General features: G+C 46.9%; 1 protein-coding gene across 2 annotated transcripts in view; it reads right to left on the reverse strand.

Moving 5' to 3' along the window:
* Positions 1 to 19,955, reverse strand: part of SLC11A1 (solute carrier family 11 member 1) — an 87,343-nt gene that overhangs the window by 18,989 nt on the left and 48,399 nt on the right. For both annotated transcript variants that reach the window (XM_029605058.1, XM_029605057.1), the window contains exons 12-13: positions 1,517 to 1,666; positions 1,304 to 1,377 (exon numbers count right to left, since the gene is read on the reverse strand). In XM_029605058.1, the coding sequence (XP_029460918.1) occupies positions 1,304 to 1,377; positions 1,517 to 1,666 (224 nt within the window). The remainder of the gene's footprint in view (positions 1 to 1,303; positions 1,378 to 1,516; positions 1,667 to 19,955) is intronic.

Genomic DNA, 19,955 nt, shown 5'->3' on the forward strand with positions numbered 1-19,955 from the left:
CTCTGCCACTGCACCTCACTCCTGCCCTGCAGTACTGATACTCCATACACACAGAGCTCTGCCACTGCACCTCACTCCTGCCCTGCAGTACTGAGACTCCATACACACAGAGCTCTGCCACTGCACCTCACTCCTGCCCTGCAGTACTGAGACTCCATACACACAGAGCTCTGCCACTGCACCTCACTCCTGCCCTGCAGTACTGAGACTCCACACACACAGCTCTGCCACTGCACCTCACTCCTGCCCTGCAGTACTGAGACTCCACACACACAGCTCTGCCACTGCACCTCACTCCTGCCCTGCAGTACTCCCTCCTGTTCCAGCACTGAGACTCCACACACACAGAGCTCTGCCACTGCACCTCACTCCTGCCCTGCAGCACCTCCTGCTATTCCAGCACTGAGACTCCACACACACAGAGCTCTGCCACTGCACCTCACTCCTGCCCTGCAGTACTGAGACTCCATACACACAGAGCTCTGCCACTGCACCTCACTCCTGCCCTGCAGTATTGAGACTCCATACACACAGATCTCTGCCACTGCACCTCACTCCTGCCCTGCAGTACTGAGACTCCATACACACAGAGCTCTGCCACTGCACCTCACTCCTGCCCTGCAGCACCCTCTGCTGTTCTAATATTGAGACCCCACACACACAGCTCTGCCAATGCACTTGCCATGAAGCAGCCCCTGCTATTCCAACACTGAGACCCCCCACACACAGAGGTCTCCAAATGCACCTCACTCCTGCCATGCAGCATCCCCTGCTATTCCAATATTGAAACCCGCACTACCATTGCACCTCACTCCTACCCTGCAGCACCCCCTACCTTTCCAATACTGAGATCTCCACATTCTGCTCTATCAATGCACCTCACTCCTACCTGCAGCACTCTCTCCTATCCAATGCTGAGATCCCCACATACTGCACTACCATTGCACCTCATTCCTGCCCTGCAGCACCCCCTGCTATTCCAGTACTGAGACCCTCACACTCACCTCTGCCAATGTACCTCACTCCTACCTGCAGCACCTCCTGCTATTCCAATACTGAGATCTCCACATTCTGCTCTACCAATGCACCTCACTCCTACCTGCAGCACCTCCTGCTATTCCAATACTGAGATCTCCACATTCTGCTCTACCAATGCGTCTCACTCCTACCTGTAGCACCCCTTGCTATTCCAATATTGAGACCAATGCACTTTCTGCTTGACCTTCTCCCACCACATCCTCCTCCAATTCCTAGGATGTGAGCCCTCCCTACGCCCGCCTCTGCTTCCAAGAATGCCACTCACACTCCGTTGGTGAAATCATGCATCAGAGGCCGCATACTGGTGAAGGTCAGAACTGGCAGCAAAGCAAACGGCAGCTGGAGGGAGGAAGAAGGAGAATCGGGGTGAGGAATAACCTCTGTATAACAGTGTGTTTACAAGCTACCCTCCCCACCCACAGAGCTCACAGTGCCCGCTCCCCCCCACCACTTTCCTGGGAGCTCTGCAGACACTCACCAGGATGCTCTGGAGCACGTTCAGGAAGTCATTCATCCCCGTGAGGTCACTGACGTCCCTGAAGGCCGCCACCAGCACCGTTGGGACGATGGCGCACGAGCGGGTGAAGAGGACCCGTGCAAAGCGCGACCACTTCAAATTCAGGAAGCCCTGGAAAACACCCAAATATCCACCAGAAAGGAATTATAAGCGTACGCATCCTGGAAGCTTTCTGCGAGTTGGAATATATTGTCCATTCTTTGGCTATGAAGTATATAAGTTAGCCTCTGGCCTTATTATGTTTCTTTACTCTGGGTTTTATATATATATATATATATATATATATATATATATATATATGTTTTCATTTCTAGGTATAATGATTTTAGGAATGCATAGAAACACAGAAATCCGGTTCTTTTCAACATTTTTGTGAGCGACAGAGGTCGGGAAAGGTTTGTCTAAACATAGAAACCCAATCGGAGCCTGATATTCAGCACGGTGCCTCGTCTCCTCCTGAGATGCGCTGCGGTGACGGCACTGAAATGCCCGTCCATGCCTGGCACTCTGACTGGCACAGCAGCGAGCGTTCGCCTGCACTCAGCAGGACTGGCCACTGGGTGGCGCCCATAGCCCGGCTAACGCCACGGAGAGCGGCGAGGTGAAGCGACTCTGGGGGACCTTGCTCCGGACCACCGCACCAACTTCACAACTGTCCAAGAGCGTAGGACATCAGGAATGAAAATGATCAAGCCAGCAGGAAAAGGGCAATGCATTCACTCCGGAGCAGATCTGAAGGTTCCCCTGCTTAGCTGCTCCCAGTATTATGAATCTAAGTAAATCTGGGCGTTGCTGTGCTGATGGTTATCAGAAACTCTGCCCATTCTACCTTCCATTTGCCATACAACAGACTATATAGGAAAAAGGCATACATAATTTGCATAAGTTGTTATCTTGTAAACCGGAGTGAAGGCAACCCGCTATACATCGGTATAAAAAAGCCTCGAAATAAATAAATAAATAAAGGCATACATTATATATATATATATATATATATATATATATATATATATATATATATATATATATCACACAAAAACATCTCTCTGTCACATGCAGTATAATATGCAGCTGTTAGGGATATTTCTTTTGTCATGAAAAAAGAGTTTGAATTTTTATTTACTTTCTTTACATCTCATTAAACAGTAATATCCCTAATAGTTAGTTGTATGCCCATGTCACAGACTGCCTGGTCTGTCATTTACCATTGCTTTCCTGTGACCACAGATCACTGCAAGTCCTAAAAAAAACCCCACGATCAGCTTGTTTCAAACTTAGAAATAAAGACAACTGAACCCTGCCGGGGAACTGGGGCTGTGGTTTTTGTTTTGTTTTTTAAAAACTTTTCTATTTATGCAATTTTAAATATACAAAGCGTCAAGAATCTTCGTACAACCAGTAAAGCGGTATAACCCGTAGCTATGAAAAAGAAACTTATATATCACCAGGATACAATTATCTCTAAGTCAAGTAATAGGTTGAGGAAGCAAAAGATAAGATATTATCTTCCCCTGCTAATAAGAAACATCGGAGGGGATGGGGGAAGTAAATAAAGAAAACAAAAGGGTAAAGCACCTAGCGATACTAATGACATTAAAGCTCTAATAAGTACCAAGCATTGAGTGGAACTGGAGAAGAGGCCATCCTTGTCCTAGCGTTAAGGAAAGATTGTAGCTGTTCAGGAACAGAAAAACCAAAAGTATCTGACCCAAACGTTTGCATGGCTAACATAGTACAAAAGCAGCTCCTAAATCCAGGGTAACCTTCCTAAGAGCTATAAAACCTTTCCTCCTTAGCTGGATAGATCTAGAAATACCAGGAAAAATGCGCAGGTTTTGCCCAAGAAAAGGAGAATTTAAGTTCCTAAAATATAATGACATAACCTTAGAAAGATCCGCTTCCCATACAAAAGTCACAAGCAATGCGGCCCTATCTATTATTTCCTGATCAGATGATTCAAGAAATTCTGGAAGATTTAAGAACATAAGAACATGCCATACTGGGTCAGACCAAGGGTCCATCAAGCCCAGCATCCCGTTTCCAACAGAGGCCAATCCAGGCCACAAGAACTTGGCAATTACCCAAACACTAAGAAGATCCCATGCTACTGATGCAATTAATAGCAGTGGCTATTCCCTGAGTAACAGGCTGATACAGTAAAGTCCGCGGGAGAGCGGGCATTCGCCGGTGCACGCAATACAGTATTTAAATTAGGCCCGGCGGTAGATCCGGGCAAAAGGAGGCGCTAGGGACACTAGCGCGTCCCTATCGCCTCCTTTTGGACCGGAGCAGCAGCTGTCAGCAGGTTTGACAGCCGACGCTCAATTTTGCCGGCGTCGGTTCTCGAGCTGCGTACAGCCATGGGCTCGGAAACCGGACGCCGGCAAAATTGAGCATCTGGTTTTCGGCCCGACAGCCGCGGGCCGACTTCAAAAATTTTTTTTTTTTTAACTTTTTTTACCCTTCGGGACCTCTGACTTAATATCGCCATGATATTAAGTCAGAGGGTGCACAGAAAAGCAGTTTTTACTGCTTTTCTGTGCTCTTTCCTGGTGCCGGAAGAAAGGTCGGCACTAATTTCTGAAAGTAAAATGTGCGGCTTGGCTGCACATTTTACTTTCTGTATCCTGCATGCATACCTAATAGGTGCCGCGGGTTGGACGTGCGTTTTCCTCCCCTTACTGAATAAGGGGTAAGGGAAAACACGTGTCCAAGAGCAGGCCGATACAGTACAGCGGACTGTACTTTATCGGCCTGTAAATTTGATTAATAACAGTTAATGGACTTCTCAGAAGCTGGTGAAGGCAGAAACATTAACTTATTAATTGACGGAGGTTCTTCAAGTGGTATACCCTGAACTTGCTGGAAATATCTTTTTAAGGTAACCATCAAGAGTTCGCCCAAGATCTTAGGAAAGTTCAAGATTCTGAAATTCAACCGACGAGAAGAATTTTCCATCAGTTCAAGCCTGCAAGATAAAACTCCAATGTCCCGAGTGGAAGCAGATTGGACCTCGTGAATCTCTCAATATCTTGTTGAACTGCCACAAGTTGTCGAATATGCTCTTGAATGGAACAACCACAGGATCCAACTGTTATGTTTTAGAGGTGTTTGAGTGGATTCTTAAATTACTCACTAGATGCTAGCTGTAAGGTTGACGATTCCACCAGGCAGAAGTAGATGGTAACAGGCACCGAGGCAGGGAGAGCAGGCCCTCGAGGAGCGAGTACCTGATCACAGTAAGGCACCTGAATGGAAAGCAGAGGGCGCCTGAGGAGCAGGTACCCAAGTTAGAGAATACCCTAAAGGGCAGAAAGAGAGCTTCCAGTGGCAGCACGGAAGCGGCAAATAGCTTACACCGGACAAGTCCAATCCGAATTCCAGTCCGTATTCCAGTCCTTGCTAACTCGATTAGCTAGCAAGTAAGGGCAGGCTAAATACCCAGATGGCGTAATGTCACTCGAGTGGGACGCCCCGAGGTTCCCGCCATGATGCCATAGCCGTTCCAGGGACGCCAGAGAACGCGGCTTGCAGACGCGGCGGTGGCCATCTTCCCAAGGCTAGCGGGGAGAGCAGAGAAAAAGGTGAGGCACAAGAGTCGAAGCCGTCTGAGACCAATGGACGCAACACCAACAAAATCCACCTTGGAAACAGAAGAGGCCAAAATCTTAGCAAAATTTTCTATCAGTTCCCAAAGAGAATCCAAGTTATGACCTCCGGCTTAGGAGGCAACTGAAGAGAGTCCTGCACGAATGTAACTACTGAAGAACTAGCAGCAGACAAAAAAAGACCTGAGCTCTAGCCAAGCCAATATGGTCAAGGGAGGACAAAGAAGAAACAGAGTCTTCAGAAGCCATCTGACTTGGAATGATGGACACGACAGCTTCATCTGCTCCCACAAAGAAAGAGCCATCAGCATACCGGCGGCAGCCAGCGGAAGAGCTTGTTCTCAGGGGCTGAGGAACCTTCGTCCCCTGGAAGCACCAACGTTCCCTTGTCAAGCATTGCAACGGGGAGATCGTCACAGAGAGCAGTCCGGGAGTCCGCGACAGACGCAAAACTGGAAATAGTCCTCTGACCTAGAGGTAAGGGGGGGGGGGGGTGTCGATGGGAAAGACCCCTTCCTCTTCGGCGGCATGAGTGAGTCCAAATCTAGAGAACTGAAAGGAAACGCTCAGCTAAGCAGCGTCTATTGACTCATGGCCATCTTGTCTCAAACTATCCCAAAACCCGCATCCACCAAAAATCTTAAATGAAAAGATTACTATTTAATATATTTAATCACTTTTGTTAGTTTCTTATAAAAAAAAAAAACCCCAAATATTTGTAAGGTGTAAGGTGGTCGTTTCATAAATATGAACAGGTACCATCCAGGTTAACCCAACTCTTAATTTTAATCATGAACGAACCATCGATCACCCGCTTATTTTTATTTTGCTTTAATCAAAAAATTCTCAAAAATTCAAAATTGATCCGTTAAAAATTTGAGAATTTTTGAATTCGCAACTCAGAATTATCTTCGCAACTCAGATCTTATCCACCTAGTCCCTTGGACCCGGTCGGATCCAACAACAACCGGCGCACCACCGCAGGGTAAGGGCCTACCCCTCCCCCCCGAGCCAGCACTCAAATGCCCGCAAGGCCCACCTGCTAGCTTGCATCTATTGTACTGTACCATCAGTGCTTAGCCCTGTATCTCGCACGGATTCTCATACTTGTAATGTATCCACCTGCATACTGAAAATTCTTCACCTGCATTCTGTATTATACTCTGTTTTATATTATATTATATTCTGTATGATATTCTGTATTATACTTGCACTCCACCTGCATTCTGTATTATACCTACACTCTGCACATGTATTGCATCCACCTGCATCTATTGTATTGTATCCACCTGCATATATTGTATTTTATCCGCCTGCATCCACCTGTTTTCTGCACATGTATTGTATCCACATGATAACTTAAATGACATTACAGCACCTTGCATGTATAACCTAAGTAAAGCCTTTCTAAACAGTCACGCTATTTACCTCAAAGAACAGATACACCGCCAGCAACCGGTCAGACAACTCCATTCACAACTACGGAGGACAGAGCACTCCTCCAGCCGAACCAACAAACTTACAAACACTCTCAACAATCTTCCCAACCTCTCTTCAATCAGACAGACACCTTCTTTCAACCATTCTTCGCAGACTAAACCTCCTCCAGAATTCCACGCATCATGCACATTTACAACATCCCAATCATCCACAACCAAAGGAGAATACCTTCAACTAATTCCACTAACGTCATACAAAAAAGAATTATCCCTATCATGACATCTCCATTGAACCAACTTCTAGGCCTCACGCTTCTATCAGTCACCCTCTTCAATGCGCAGTCCTTAACTAAGAAGACACATATCCTCAATGATTACCTTTTGGATTCCAACCCAGACATCTGTGCCATCACAGAAACCTGGTTAAAAAACTCGGACATAGCCTTAACCAACCAACTACCCATCCAGACGTATGACATTTTCACCTTCCATAGACACAAAAAAAGAGGAGGTGGACTCCTCCTAGCCTCCAAGAAAGAACTCAGACTGACCGCACTCTCAATCAAGACAAAGTCCAAATTGGAAATGGGTCTAGTCAAGTCAAAACATCTACAAATACTCTTAGTCTACGCTCCCCCGGGAGTTCTAGAAACGGACCCGTCACCCCTCATAGAATCCATCGTGAAACATATTAACTCAGACCTTCCAACAATGATCATGGGGGATTTCAACCTCCATACAAACGCAACACCTCTTTCTGCAAACTGCGAAGCCCTCCTCACCACCCTCAGCGCTATGGGATTTACTCAGACCATCAACAGCCCCACACATAAAGCTGGACACACTTTGGATCAAATATTCATCAACTCCAAATTCACATGCACTATAGAACCTTCTTGTACCCCGATCCCTTGGTCAGATCATTTCCTGATAGAATCTTCCTTCTCCACACACAAACAGACACACACCGCCCCACTCCTTTCCACCATTCAATTTAGGAAAGCATGTCCATCGGATACTCTCAGCGATCAGCTCTCCAAAGAACTTTCTAACTTAGACCTAGCTAACCCCGACTCAGCCCTATCCTCCTGGCAAAAGATTACAGAAGCGGTCGCAAACAAATGGTGCCCTTTAGTCTCCAAATCAATCAATCCAACAAAAAAGGGAAATCAACCCTGGTTCAACGCTGAACTTAAACAAATGAAACAGACCTTACGCCATAAGGAAAACAGATGGCGAAAAACCCCTAACACTTCTACCCTTTCTACATACAAGGGATTCTTACATCACTACAGGACCGCCATTCTACAGAAAAAAAAGGAATACTATGCAAACAAAATACACCATTTCCAATATGATGCCCAGGCCCTATTCGCCTACGTGACACAAATCACCAAATCTACCCCCCCACCTATTCCAGACGAACAAGCTCTTTCCAAGGCTAATGAGCTCGCTACATTCTTCCAACAGAAGATCTTAAATACACTCGCCCTCCTGCCTTCAAATACTACACCTCCCAAGCCAGGTGAGAATCTCCAGTCTCTTACTAGACCCAAATTTGACAGTTTCGAGTCAATCTCAACTAAAGAGATTGAATCCCTTTTAAAAAGGCAGAAACCATCAAGCCATCCGGCTGATAACATCCCATCGAGACTCCTGCTTCTCATCCCAAATGTGATCTCAGGACCTCTGACCGGCATCATAAACAGCCTTCTAACGCAAGGAAGCTACCCAGACAGTCTAAAAACCGCCTCACTCAAGCCCCTCCTCAAGAAACACAACTTAGATCCTAATGTACCAGCTAATTTCAGACCCATCTCTAACCTCCCATTTGTTGCCAAACTAACGGAGAAACTGGTAAACACCCAGCTTTCTGAATATCTTGAAGACCACAAGATCCTATTCCCATCGCAATATGGGTTCCGTAAATCACGCAACACGGAAACCCTTCTCATTTCACTTACTGACCATATTATCATGGGGTTGGACAAAGGACACTCCTTTCTGTTGGTCCTGTTAGACATCTCGGCGGCATTTGACACCGTCAACCATACCATCCTGCTGGATCGCCTAACAGACATCGGCATCTCCGGATCTGCCCACAACTGGTTCAAGTCCTTCCTCAGCAATAGGACTTTCAAAGTCAAAATCAACAATAAAGAGTCACCCCTAACTAAATCAACTCTTGGCGTACCTCAGGGTTCCTCCTTATCTCCTACCCTCTTTAATATTTACCTCCTCCCCCTCTGCCAATTGTTAACAGACCTCAACCTAATTCACTATTTGTACGCAGACGATGTGCAGATTCTAATACCGATTACAGAATCAATCTCAAAAGCGCTCACCCATTGGAACAACTGCCTTCTATCCATCACTAATCTACTCAACAGTTTAAACCTGGTTCTTAATGCCTCCAAGACAGAGCTGCTCCACATATCCTCAAACGAAATCAATATCTCCCCACCATCTCCACACATCTCTCACATTACTTGCAAGCAGGTTAGAGACCTTGGGGTAATACTAGACAATCGTCTAAACCTTAAGAAAATGGTCAACACAACCTCCAAAGACTGTTTCTTCAGATTACAGATTCTAAAACGACTTAAACCACTCTTATTCTTCCACGACTTCAGGACAATCCTCCAAGCGCTACTGTTCGCCAAAATAGACTACTGCAGTGCCCTTTTCCTAGGCCTTCCCAAATCCACTACCAAACCACTGCAGATGTTACAAAATGCGGCTGCGAGATTGCTGACCAGTACCAGCCGCAGCGAACACATCTCTCCCATCCTCAGGAACCTACACTGGTTACCAGTTAATTTCAGAATTCTATACAAATCAATCACCGTAATTCATAAAACTATCCATCATCATCTTCAACTCGACCTGGAAATCCCATTCAAACTCCACTCCTCTAACAGACCAACTAGAGATACTCTTAAAGGCACCCTGAAATTTCCCCCTACTAAAGCTTCACGCCTCTCGATGACCAAAGACAGAGCTTTTTCGATAGCTGGCCCATCTATCTGGAATAGCATCCCTTCAAGTCTCAGAGTGGAGCCTTGCCTGTTAACTTTTAGAAAAAGACTTAAAACCTGGCTCTTTCACCAAGCCTTCACCGACCCACCAGACAATCACTAGTTGTCCTTCACGCTTACCCGTTATGATGATTATACTCACGAATGGACTCTGACTCTCCCAGGTTAAAGCACCATTAAGCTTTAACCCGTACACCCTATGGCATCACTTCATATTTATTTCCTGCCTTATCTTCTTTCCAGCTTGTTGCAAGCTTCCAAGTTCTCTTCCCTGTTGATTGTAACTTTGACTCATTCCTACTTACTGTTTATCTTTCGTTTACTTGAATAGTTACCCCAGTTTTTTATTCTTGTTAATTGTAAACCGATCCGATATGGTTATTTACTATGAAGGTCGGTATATAAAACTGTTAAATAAATAAATAAATAAATAAATAAATAAACCTGGATGATACCTGTTCATATTTATGAAACGACCACCTTACACATATTTTTTTTTTTTTTTTTAATAAGAAACTAGCAAAAGTGATTAAATATAATAAATATAAAGAAAAAATTACTTTTTAAGATTTTTGGTGGATGAGGGTTTGGGGATAGTTTGATTTAGGTATTACCTGCATCAGTTGATTTTGGTTGTTTATGTTTTATTACCCAGCAAGCAACGCAGAAGGTCAGAGTAACAACTGAGACAGGAAGTAGAAAAAGGGGAACTATAACAATCAGCCACAAGGTGGCAGCAATCTGTACATTAACTTCTGTAACATCTCCCTTTTCTTTGCTCAGTACATGCACAATTCTTTAAAAATCTCTTTATTTATATATATTAAGAAATTACAAGAAAAGCATCCTGTTTACAATGATATTACGAAGCAAACTAAACCCCTGAGTTTTTAATCTGTAGCCCATCAGCAAAAATAAGAGGGAAGAACATTCCAACATTCAAAAAAGAGGAATTATAATATTTGCACAACTTTCTGTTGTAAAATATCCTACAGACGAAGCTCTTGGGAGGTTTTGAGTGCTGACCACTGAGTGTAGGCAGGGCTCCTCTGTGCATGCAGCTGCTGATCTCTGGCTGGCATCAGTGGGCTCCCTCTCCTGGCCACCATACTTGGCCCCGGGTGTGCCTGCTTGGCAATCTCAAGGTTCCTCACAGATCCTGGGCGTGTACTGGAACTGGAGGGACAGCGTGGCCCTTCGGTTGAGCCATGTGCGCGCTGCCCATAGCGGCCTCGTGAAGCTGGACGCTCAGCCACTCGCAGTTACTGCAAGAGAAAGTTCCTTCAGTGTCCACAAGACATGAGCAGGCTGCGACCCCGGCCTCCAGCGGCTCAGTTCCATTTCCTGGTAATGGTTTCGTGAGGACTGGCTGCACCAGTATTCACCTCAGGCAAGTCCCTGGCAGATACGTCGTCAAGGCTTGACCTGTGTCGCAGCCTTTCTGCCGCACCTTGTGTCACACAGGGCTCAGGTAGTTTGCTGGCTAGCGACAATGATGTCTTCGCTTTCCTTGACACCGGGCGCGGTGCCGGATGGCTCTCCCTGTCCACAGGCCTTTGCCACCCTTTTCTGCCTTCTTGCACAGGGTTCAGCCTTGCCATTAGCTTGTGAGTGCTGCGACCATGCAGCGACACGCTGACACTCCCAATCAGGGGCAAACCTGGGGAGCAGTTCAGTTTCCAGGAGCGGTGATCGACTATTAACAGGAACTCTCTCCCAGCGTAGCTGAGTAAGTCCACGCTGACAATCTGTCGAGGCTGCGTTGGTCGTCGTGACACATCATGGTTTCCTTCGCCAGCTTGGGCGCAGATTCACTGCAGGTAGAACACTTGATGACAAAGTCTTTGAGCTCACCTTGCACGTTAGGCTGGAACAGGGTATTACGTGCCTGCCTGGAGTGGGCTCATCTCCTGGAGTGTGCTGTGTGATCTGATGAGGTCTCTGCTCATTGAGCAACCCATCAGGACCACAGACTTCAGTGCATGCAAGGGCTCATCTCCTGGAGTTTGCTCTGTGATCTGATGTGGTCTCTGCTCATTGAGCAACCCATCAGGACCACAAACTTCAGTGCATGCAAGGGCTCATCTCCTGGAGTGTGCTGTGTGATCTGATGAGGTCTCTGCTCATTGAGCAACCCATCAGGACCACAGACTTCAGTGCATGCAAGGGCTCATCTCCTGGAGTTTGCTCTGTGATCTGATGTGGTCTCTGCTCATTGAGCAACCCATCAGGACCACAAACTTCAGTGCATGCAAGGGCTCATCTCCTGGAGTGTGCTGTGTGATCTGATGAGGTCTCTGCTCATTGAGCAACCCATCAGGACCACAGACTTCAGTGCATGCAAGGGCTCATCTCCTGGAGTGTGCTGTGTGATCTGATGCGGTCTCTGCTCATTGAGCAACCCATCAGGACCACAGACTTCAGTGCATGCAAGGGCTCATCTCCTGGAGTGTGCTGTGTGATCTGATGCGGTCTCTGCTCATTGAGCAACCCATCAGGACCACAAACTTCAGTGCATGCAAGGGCTCATCTCCTGGAGTGTGCTGTGTGATCTGATGCGGTCTCTGCTCATTGAGCAACCCATCAGGACCACAAACTTCAGTGCATGCAAGGGCTCATCTCCTGGAGTGTGCTGTGTGATCTGATGAGGTCTCTGCTCATTGAGCAACCCATCAGGACCACAAACTTCAGTGCATGCAAGGGCTCATCTCCTGGAGTGTGCTGTGTGATCTGATGAGGTCTCTGCTCATTGAGCAACCCATCAGGACCACAGACTTCAGTGCATGCAAGGGCTCATCTCCTGGAGTGTGCTGTGTGATCTGATGAGGTCTCTGCTCATTGAGCAACCCATCAGGACCACAGACTTCAGTGCATGCAAGGGCTCATCTCCTGGAGTGTGCTGTGTGATCTGATGAGGTTTCTGCTCATTGAGCAACCCATCAGGACCACAGACTTCAGTGCCTGCAAGGACTCATCTCCTGGAGTTTGCTCTGTGATCTGATGTGGTCTCTGCTCATTGAGCAACCCATCAGGACCACAGACTTCAGTGCATGCAAGGACTCATCTCCTGGAGTGTGCTGTGTGATCTGATGCGGTCTCTGCTCATTGAGCAACCCATCAGGACCACAGACTTCAGTGCCTGCAAGGGCTCATTTCCTGGCGTGTGCTGTGTGATCTGATGCGGTCTCTGCTCATTGAGCAACCCATCAGGACCACAGACCTCAGTGCCTGCAAGGGCTCATCTCCTGGAGTGTGCTGTGTGATCTGATGAGGTCTCTGCTCATTGAGCAACCCATCAGGACCACAGACTTCAGTGCCTGCAAGGGCTCATCTCCTGGAGTGTGCTGTGTGATCTGATGAGGTCTCTGCTCATTGAGCAACCCATCAGGACCACAGACTTCAGTGCATGCAAGGGCTCATCTCCTGGAGTTTGCTCTGTGATCTGATGTGGTCTCTGCTCATTGAGCAACCCATCAGGACCACAAACTTCAGTGCATGCAAGGGCTCATCTCCTGGAGTGTGCTGTGTGATCTGATGAGGTCTCTGCTCATTGAGCAACCCATCAGGACCACAGACTTCAGTGCATGCAAGGGCTCATCTCCTGGAGTGTGCTGTGTGATCTGATGCGGTCTCTGCTCATTGAGCAACCCATCAGGACCACAGACTTCAGTGCATGCAAGGGCTCATCTCCTGGAGTGTGCTGTGTGATCTGATGCGGTCTCTGCTCATTGAGCAACCCATCAGGACTACAAACTTCAGTGCATGCAAGGGCTCATCTCCTGGAGTGTGCTGTGTGATCTGATGCGGTCTCTGCTCATTGAGCAACCCATCAGGACCACAGACTTCAGTGCATGCAAGGGCTCATCTCCTGGAGTGTGCTGTGTGATCTGATGCGGTCTCTGCTCATTGACGTTCAGATAATCTGCTTGATTGATTTGTTTGTTCCTGTTTAAGATGTTCAGGCTCTGCACTGGAGGGCTGATCCTGTTCTGGTCTAGCTCTGCTAAGTGGATCACTGATACACGTCTCAGGGCCTGACTTACAAACAACATCGAGGCTGTATTGGTCCAATGTAGGCAGCAAGCTCTGAAGACGCTTGGGAGCACATAATAGGGATTTCCTTGAAGATTGCTATCAGCGGCTGCTGTAATCATATCACAGCCGTAGAGCTAATGATGAAAACTTTGGCAGGCAAACTCAATGCTTAAACAGTCCTTTTTGATTTGCGCATAATCCTGCTCAGCTTGGGTAAATGCCGTAGAAGCAAAGACCACCGGCTGACCCTCTGGCATCAAACAGCATCCAAGCCCATTTTTACCAGCGTCACTCTGTATCGCAACTGGCTTGGTGACATTTTAGTATTTCGAGTCAGGTGCATCTACGTCCAAGCACGTTTTATCCTGCACTGCCTGGTCAAGCTTTGGAAGCCGGTGCCAAATGGCATCCGTATCCCAAGGTCATCCCAAGGGCTCACATACCTCTGACACAGGTGTGGCATGAATTTTGCTAGGTAAGTCACAAAACCTATGAAGCGCTGCACAGATCCGTAGGCGGACGCATATCCTGTGCGGCTCTAGCTTTATCCAGGTCTGCTTTCAGTCCCTGTGAGAACAGGAGGTGCCATGGAAGAGGAGGTCCTTCACCTTGAAGTGCTGTTTCTTCCCATAAGCCTTAGCTGCACCTACCTGCATCGATCCATTAGGGCCAAGAGCTTGCCATCACGGTCGTGCTGTGCGCCCTCATCAGACTCACCGCAGCCAATGAGGAACAAGTCATTTGCTATTGACTCGGTACCACTGAGCCCTGCTTACAGTTTCTGCTGCTTCTGCTGATGCAGCTCTGCTTCTACCAAGACTCCACACGGTGGCGCGAGGCATCTTTTTCTGCCCCAAGAGAAGCAGAACATTGTCAGGAGACTGCTTCTCTCATCTAACTTTCATTGCAGGAATGCATCCCATGCATCAACAGCGTAAACCCTTGAGCCTTAGGCAGCTTGTAGAAGACATCTTCATGCACCAGCATGATGGAGTGAGGATCTCCTCAGTGCTAGCTTTAGAAACTTTGGATCAATACAAATTCTTATCTTCTCCGGCTTCCTAACCTCAATCATGTTGCTTATCCGGTCATCTGGTCCCTGGTGCAAGATGACCAACTGCTTCATGCCTGTCCAGCTGTGCTTTTACCTCTGGTTTTATGGATACTGGCACATTGCATGGTGCACATTGGATTGGTGAAATACTGGGATCAAGCTCAAAATGGACTTCTCCTGGAACCGATTCCACTGAGCCATGAAATGCGACATCATATGCATTGATCTGTTGTTATCTTGACAATGGTCTGGTGCACTGATGCTCCATGAAGTTTAGCTCAGCAGAAATGGTGAGCTCTATCAGCCCAAGGCACTGACATGTTGAACCAGGTGTTTAAAATCATGAGAGGTCTAGAACGGGTAGATGTGAATCTTTTTTTACTCTTTCGGATAGTAGAAAGACTAGGGGGCACTCCATGAAGTTAGCATGGGGCACATTTAAAACTAATCGGAGAAAGTTCTTTTTTACTCAACGCACAATTAAACTCTGGAATTTGTTGCCAGAGGATGTGGTTCGTGCAGTTAGTATAGCTGTGTTTAAAAAAGGATTGGATAAGTTCTTGGAGGAGAAGTCCATTACCTGCTATTAATTAAGTTGACTTAGAAAATAGCCACTGCCATTAGCAATGGTTACATGGAATAGACTTAGTTTTTGGGTACTTGCCAGGTTCTTATGGCCTGGATTGGCCACTGTTGGAAACAGGATGCTGGGCTTGATGGACCCTTGGTCTGATCCAGTATGGCATGTTCTTATGTTCTTATGTTCAGACAGCAAGGGTGAGCTTGAGTACATCCACCTATGCTGCACTGCATATGAAAAAGGACGTCAGAAGATCTCCTGTTATAGCTTCAATTTGCTGCTGCCTGGTTGTAGCTGTGTCCTTGGTGCCAACCTCATCACATGTCGCCCCAGAGTCCAGCTGACAGGATTGTAGTGTATTATTTAATCTGAGATTCCTAAACCATTTGTGTCCTGTTTGCATAACAACATAAGAAATTGCCATGCTGGGTCAGACCAAGGGTCCATCAAGCCCAGCATCCTGTTTCCAACAGAGGCCAATCCAGGCCACAAGAACCTGGCATTTACCCAAACACTAAGCAGATCCCATGCTACTGATGCAATTAATAGCAGTGGATATTCCCTAAGTAAAATTGATTAATAGCCATTAATGGACTTCTCCTCCAAGAACTTCTCCAAACCTTTTTTGAACCCAGCTATACTAACTGCACTAACCACATCCTCTGGCAACAAATTCCAGAGCTTTATTGTGCGTTGAGTGAAAAAGAACTTTCTCCGATTAGTTTTAAATGTGCTACTTGCTAACTTCATGGAGTGCCCCCCTAGTCCTTCTATTATCCGAAAGTGTAAATAACCGAGTCACATCTACCCGTTCTAGACCTCTCATGATCTTAAACACCTCTATCATATCCCCCCTCAGCCGTCTCTTCTCCAAGCTGAACAGCCCTAACCTCTTTAGTCTTTCCTCATAGGGGAGCTGTTCCATCCCCTTTATCATTTTGCTTGCCCTTCTCTGTACTTTCTCCACTAGGCTACTCCTCCACTCCAGGACAAGGGGGAATGATACCCCCCAATCCCCCAATCAAGTGGAGCAAATCCTGGGTGGCACATCACATACTCACACCCATGCCAGCTCCTTAGCTTGTGGCAGGTCACATCCTCCCTCTGACTCTGTCCTCTCCTCTGTTCTCGCAGCCCATGCCCCCTTTCTCAATCCGTCTCATCCTCTCAGTTTCTCTCCTCCTCTCCTAGCCAGAATTCCTTCTTTCAGTTCCTCTCCCAGACCTTCCATTTACATCTATTTCCAGTTGCCAGCGAGCTTTCTCTGTCCTGCATTCTCAGCCCATCTCTCTCCAGCCCCATTGCTCCTCTCTGTCTCTGTCCCTTTCCCTCTCCCCCGCCTGAGCACTGCTTTGAGATCATGACATCAGGACTGAGAAGGTCTGCACCATCTGACTCTGATATCTCCTCACTCACACTGTTTCACCTTTTGCTCGATCCTCACTCTCACAAAATGATTCGGGCTCTCGCATGACCTATACATGTTTTTCCATATGCTGCTCACTGTTCTCTCTCGCTTATGTACATTGCCACAATACCTCCATGCTGCAGGTTTGGTTGCAGATGGGTTATCCTGCTGTCACTTATTGCGGAAGCCGTCTGTGCTTCACTGATGCGTATCTGTTGCTTTGACAATGTCAGCCTGCCGGTCCTGCCCCATACTTCTCATTTCAACTCAGGAAGCTCCGCAGTGCATGATATTTTCAACAGCTGTATTCAGAGTCATAGTCAGGCAACTTGGCACCTACAGCCAAATGAAAGACTGCACCCTCACCCACTACACATCACACGACGCCACGAGTTGGGAGACTCTGTTCAATGTTTGTACTGCAGTGCCCATGGCTGGTGCAAGGGTATTAGGTAGAGATGTGAATCGGAACCAGAATCGGATCCGATATCAGTTCCGATTCACATCTCTAGTATTAGGTGCCCGAGGAAAACCTTACAGCCTTGCACTCCCCACCCCATCACACCCTCCTCACATGCAATTAAAATTATGCATTTATAACAACAGATTTTACATGAAAATAACATTCAAAGCACAGTCTTCTGACGTAAAAATATCACTTACAATATGTATATTATATTTACATGCACTGCTGAGGTGCCAACCAGAAAACCTTGCAGAAAAGCAAGAGATACTTGGACCCTATATGGTATTAGGCCCACTTTAATGCGTCTTAGGCATTGGCATGACCCATAGAGAGCCACTCAAACAGCAACAACCCTAGCTATGAAAGTTACTATTACACCAAGCTAAAATAGTAATAAACCCCCTATTAGGAAAACAGAACAATCCAGGCTGCATAGAAACTACACAGTAGTTTCTATGCAGCCTTTGCCCTCACTATGTCATACGGGTGACCCCGTATGACATAGTGAGGGCAAAGGTAGCGCCGGCGCCATTTTGAAGATTGGCAATACGGCCCGCGTGCAGGAGGTCGCTCCCGGACCCCCACTGGACTTTTGGCAAGTCTTGTGGGGGTCAGGAGGCCCCCCCAAGCTGGCCAAAAGTCCCTGGGGGTCCAGCGGGGGTCCGGGGGCGATCTCCTGCACGCGTGACGTCGGGAACCAGGAACCAAAATGGCGCTGGCGCTACCTTTGCCCTGTCACATGATAAGGGCAAAGGGCCACCGGCGCCATTTCTCTCAACGCAGCCGTGGCCAGAGAGCTGGAGATCGCGTCGGGACCCCCCCACTGGACCCCAGGTAATTTAAAACATTTTGGGGGGGGGGGTTCGGGAGGGTGGGGGATTTGTTTTAAAGGTTCGGGGTGGGTTTTAGGGTTTTTTTGGTGTGCCGGTTTTCCCGCCCTCCCCCGATTTACGATTTTTAACGATTTAAAAAAAAACAAAAAACACGACGAAAAGATTTCCCTCCCCCCCAGCCAAAATCGATCGTTAAGATGATAGATCACACAATTCACACCCCTATCAAGGATGGCTTTTGTATCCTTTCTCTGCTCCTCTGTAAGGCTCAAATTGTGCTTATAAACATGGGCGCGTCAGGTAAACAAAAAAAAGATTAGATGCCTTGATCTTTTCCAAATATTTATTGAAGTAGAGACGTATAGACGTGTTCATAAAAATGCCCGACTCAGGCCGAGTTTCGCAGCTCAACAGCCGCTGCCCTCAGGGGCTTGGACAATCAGATGAGTATAAAATCATCAAGGGAAGGTCACTGTGAACCAGCACTGAAAGATAACTTGCAAAACGCCGTCATGTATTCAGTCTCTGCTGCTCACAGTATATAGTAAAGGTTTAAAAAAGGGTTGGACAAGTTCTTAGAAGAAAGGTCCATAAACTGTTATTAGCCAGTTAGACTTGGGGAGAGCCACTCTGTCACCCGAGTGTCAGGAGCATGGGATCTGTCTACTGCTGGGGATCCTGCCAAATACTTGTAACCTGGATTGGCCGCTATGGAGACTATGTCCAGTATACTGGACATGATGGACCCTGCGTTTGACCGAGGATGGCAAATCTTATGTTCTTATGAGAAAGGCAGTATAAAGCAGTGAAATAAACCAATCAGCCATAAAGTAGCATCAATCTATAAGTTATCATCTGTAACACAACCTCCTCCTTTTCTACTTTGATTAATTTTCATTCCTAAGGAGATACTGGTATTTGAAGTTTCTGAAATTCTTCCTTCGTTAGATCTCAGACTAGGCATCACACTGATATGTGTACACATAAAGCATGAATACAGCACAGACAGCTGAAGAGCAGATCTTCATCAGAGCCCCATGCAGGCATCACACTGATATACGTAAAGCATGAATACAGCACAGACAGCTGAAGAGCAGATCTTCATCAGAGCCCCATGCAGGCATCACACTGATACATGTAAAGCATGAATACAGCACAGACAGCTGAAGAGCAGATCTTCATCGGAGACCCATGCAGGCATCACACTGATATACGTAAAGCATGAATACAGCACAGACAGCTGAAGAGCAGATCTTCATCAGAACCCCATGCAGGCATCACACTGATATAGGTAAAGCATGAATACAGCACAGACAGCTGAAGAGCAGATCTTCATCGGAGACCCATGCAGGCATCACACTGATATACGTAAAGCATGAATACAGCACAGACAGCTGAAGAGCAGATCTTCATCAGAGCCCCATGCAGGCATCACACTGATACATGTAAAGCATGAATACAGCACAGACAGCTGAAGAGCAGATCTTGATCAGAGCCCCATGCAGGCATCACACTGATGCACGTAAAGCATGAATACAGCACGGACAGCTGAAGAACAGATCTTCATCAAAGCCCCATGCAGCTATCACACTGATATACGTAAAGCATGAATACAGCACAGACAGCTGAAGAGCAGATCTTCATCGGAGACCCATGCAGGCATCACACTGATATACGTAAAGCATGAATACAGCACAGACAGCTGAAGAGCCAATCTTCATCGGAGACCCATGCAGGCATCACACTGATATAGGTAAAGCATGAATACAGCACAGACAGCTGAAGAGCAGATCTTCATCGGAGACCCATGCAGGCATCACACTGATATACGTAAAGCATGAATACAGCACAGACAGCTGAAGAGCAGATCTTCATCGGAGACCCATGCGGGCATCACACTGATATATGTAAAGCATGAATACAGCACAGACAGCTGAAG

This window comes from Rhinatrema bivittatum, chromosome 6 (assembly GCF_901001135.1).
Source record: "Rhinatrema bivittatum chromosome 6, aRhiBiv1.1, whole genome shotgun sequence".
In the NCBI taxonomy this organism is placed as follows: Eukaryota; Metazoa; Chordata; class Amphibia; order Gymnophiona; family Rhinatrematidae; genus Rhinatrema; species Rhinatrema bivittatum.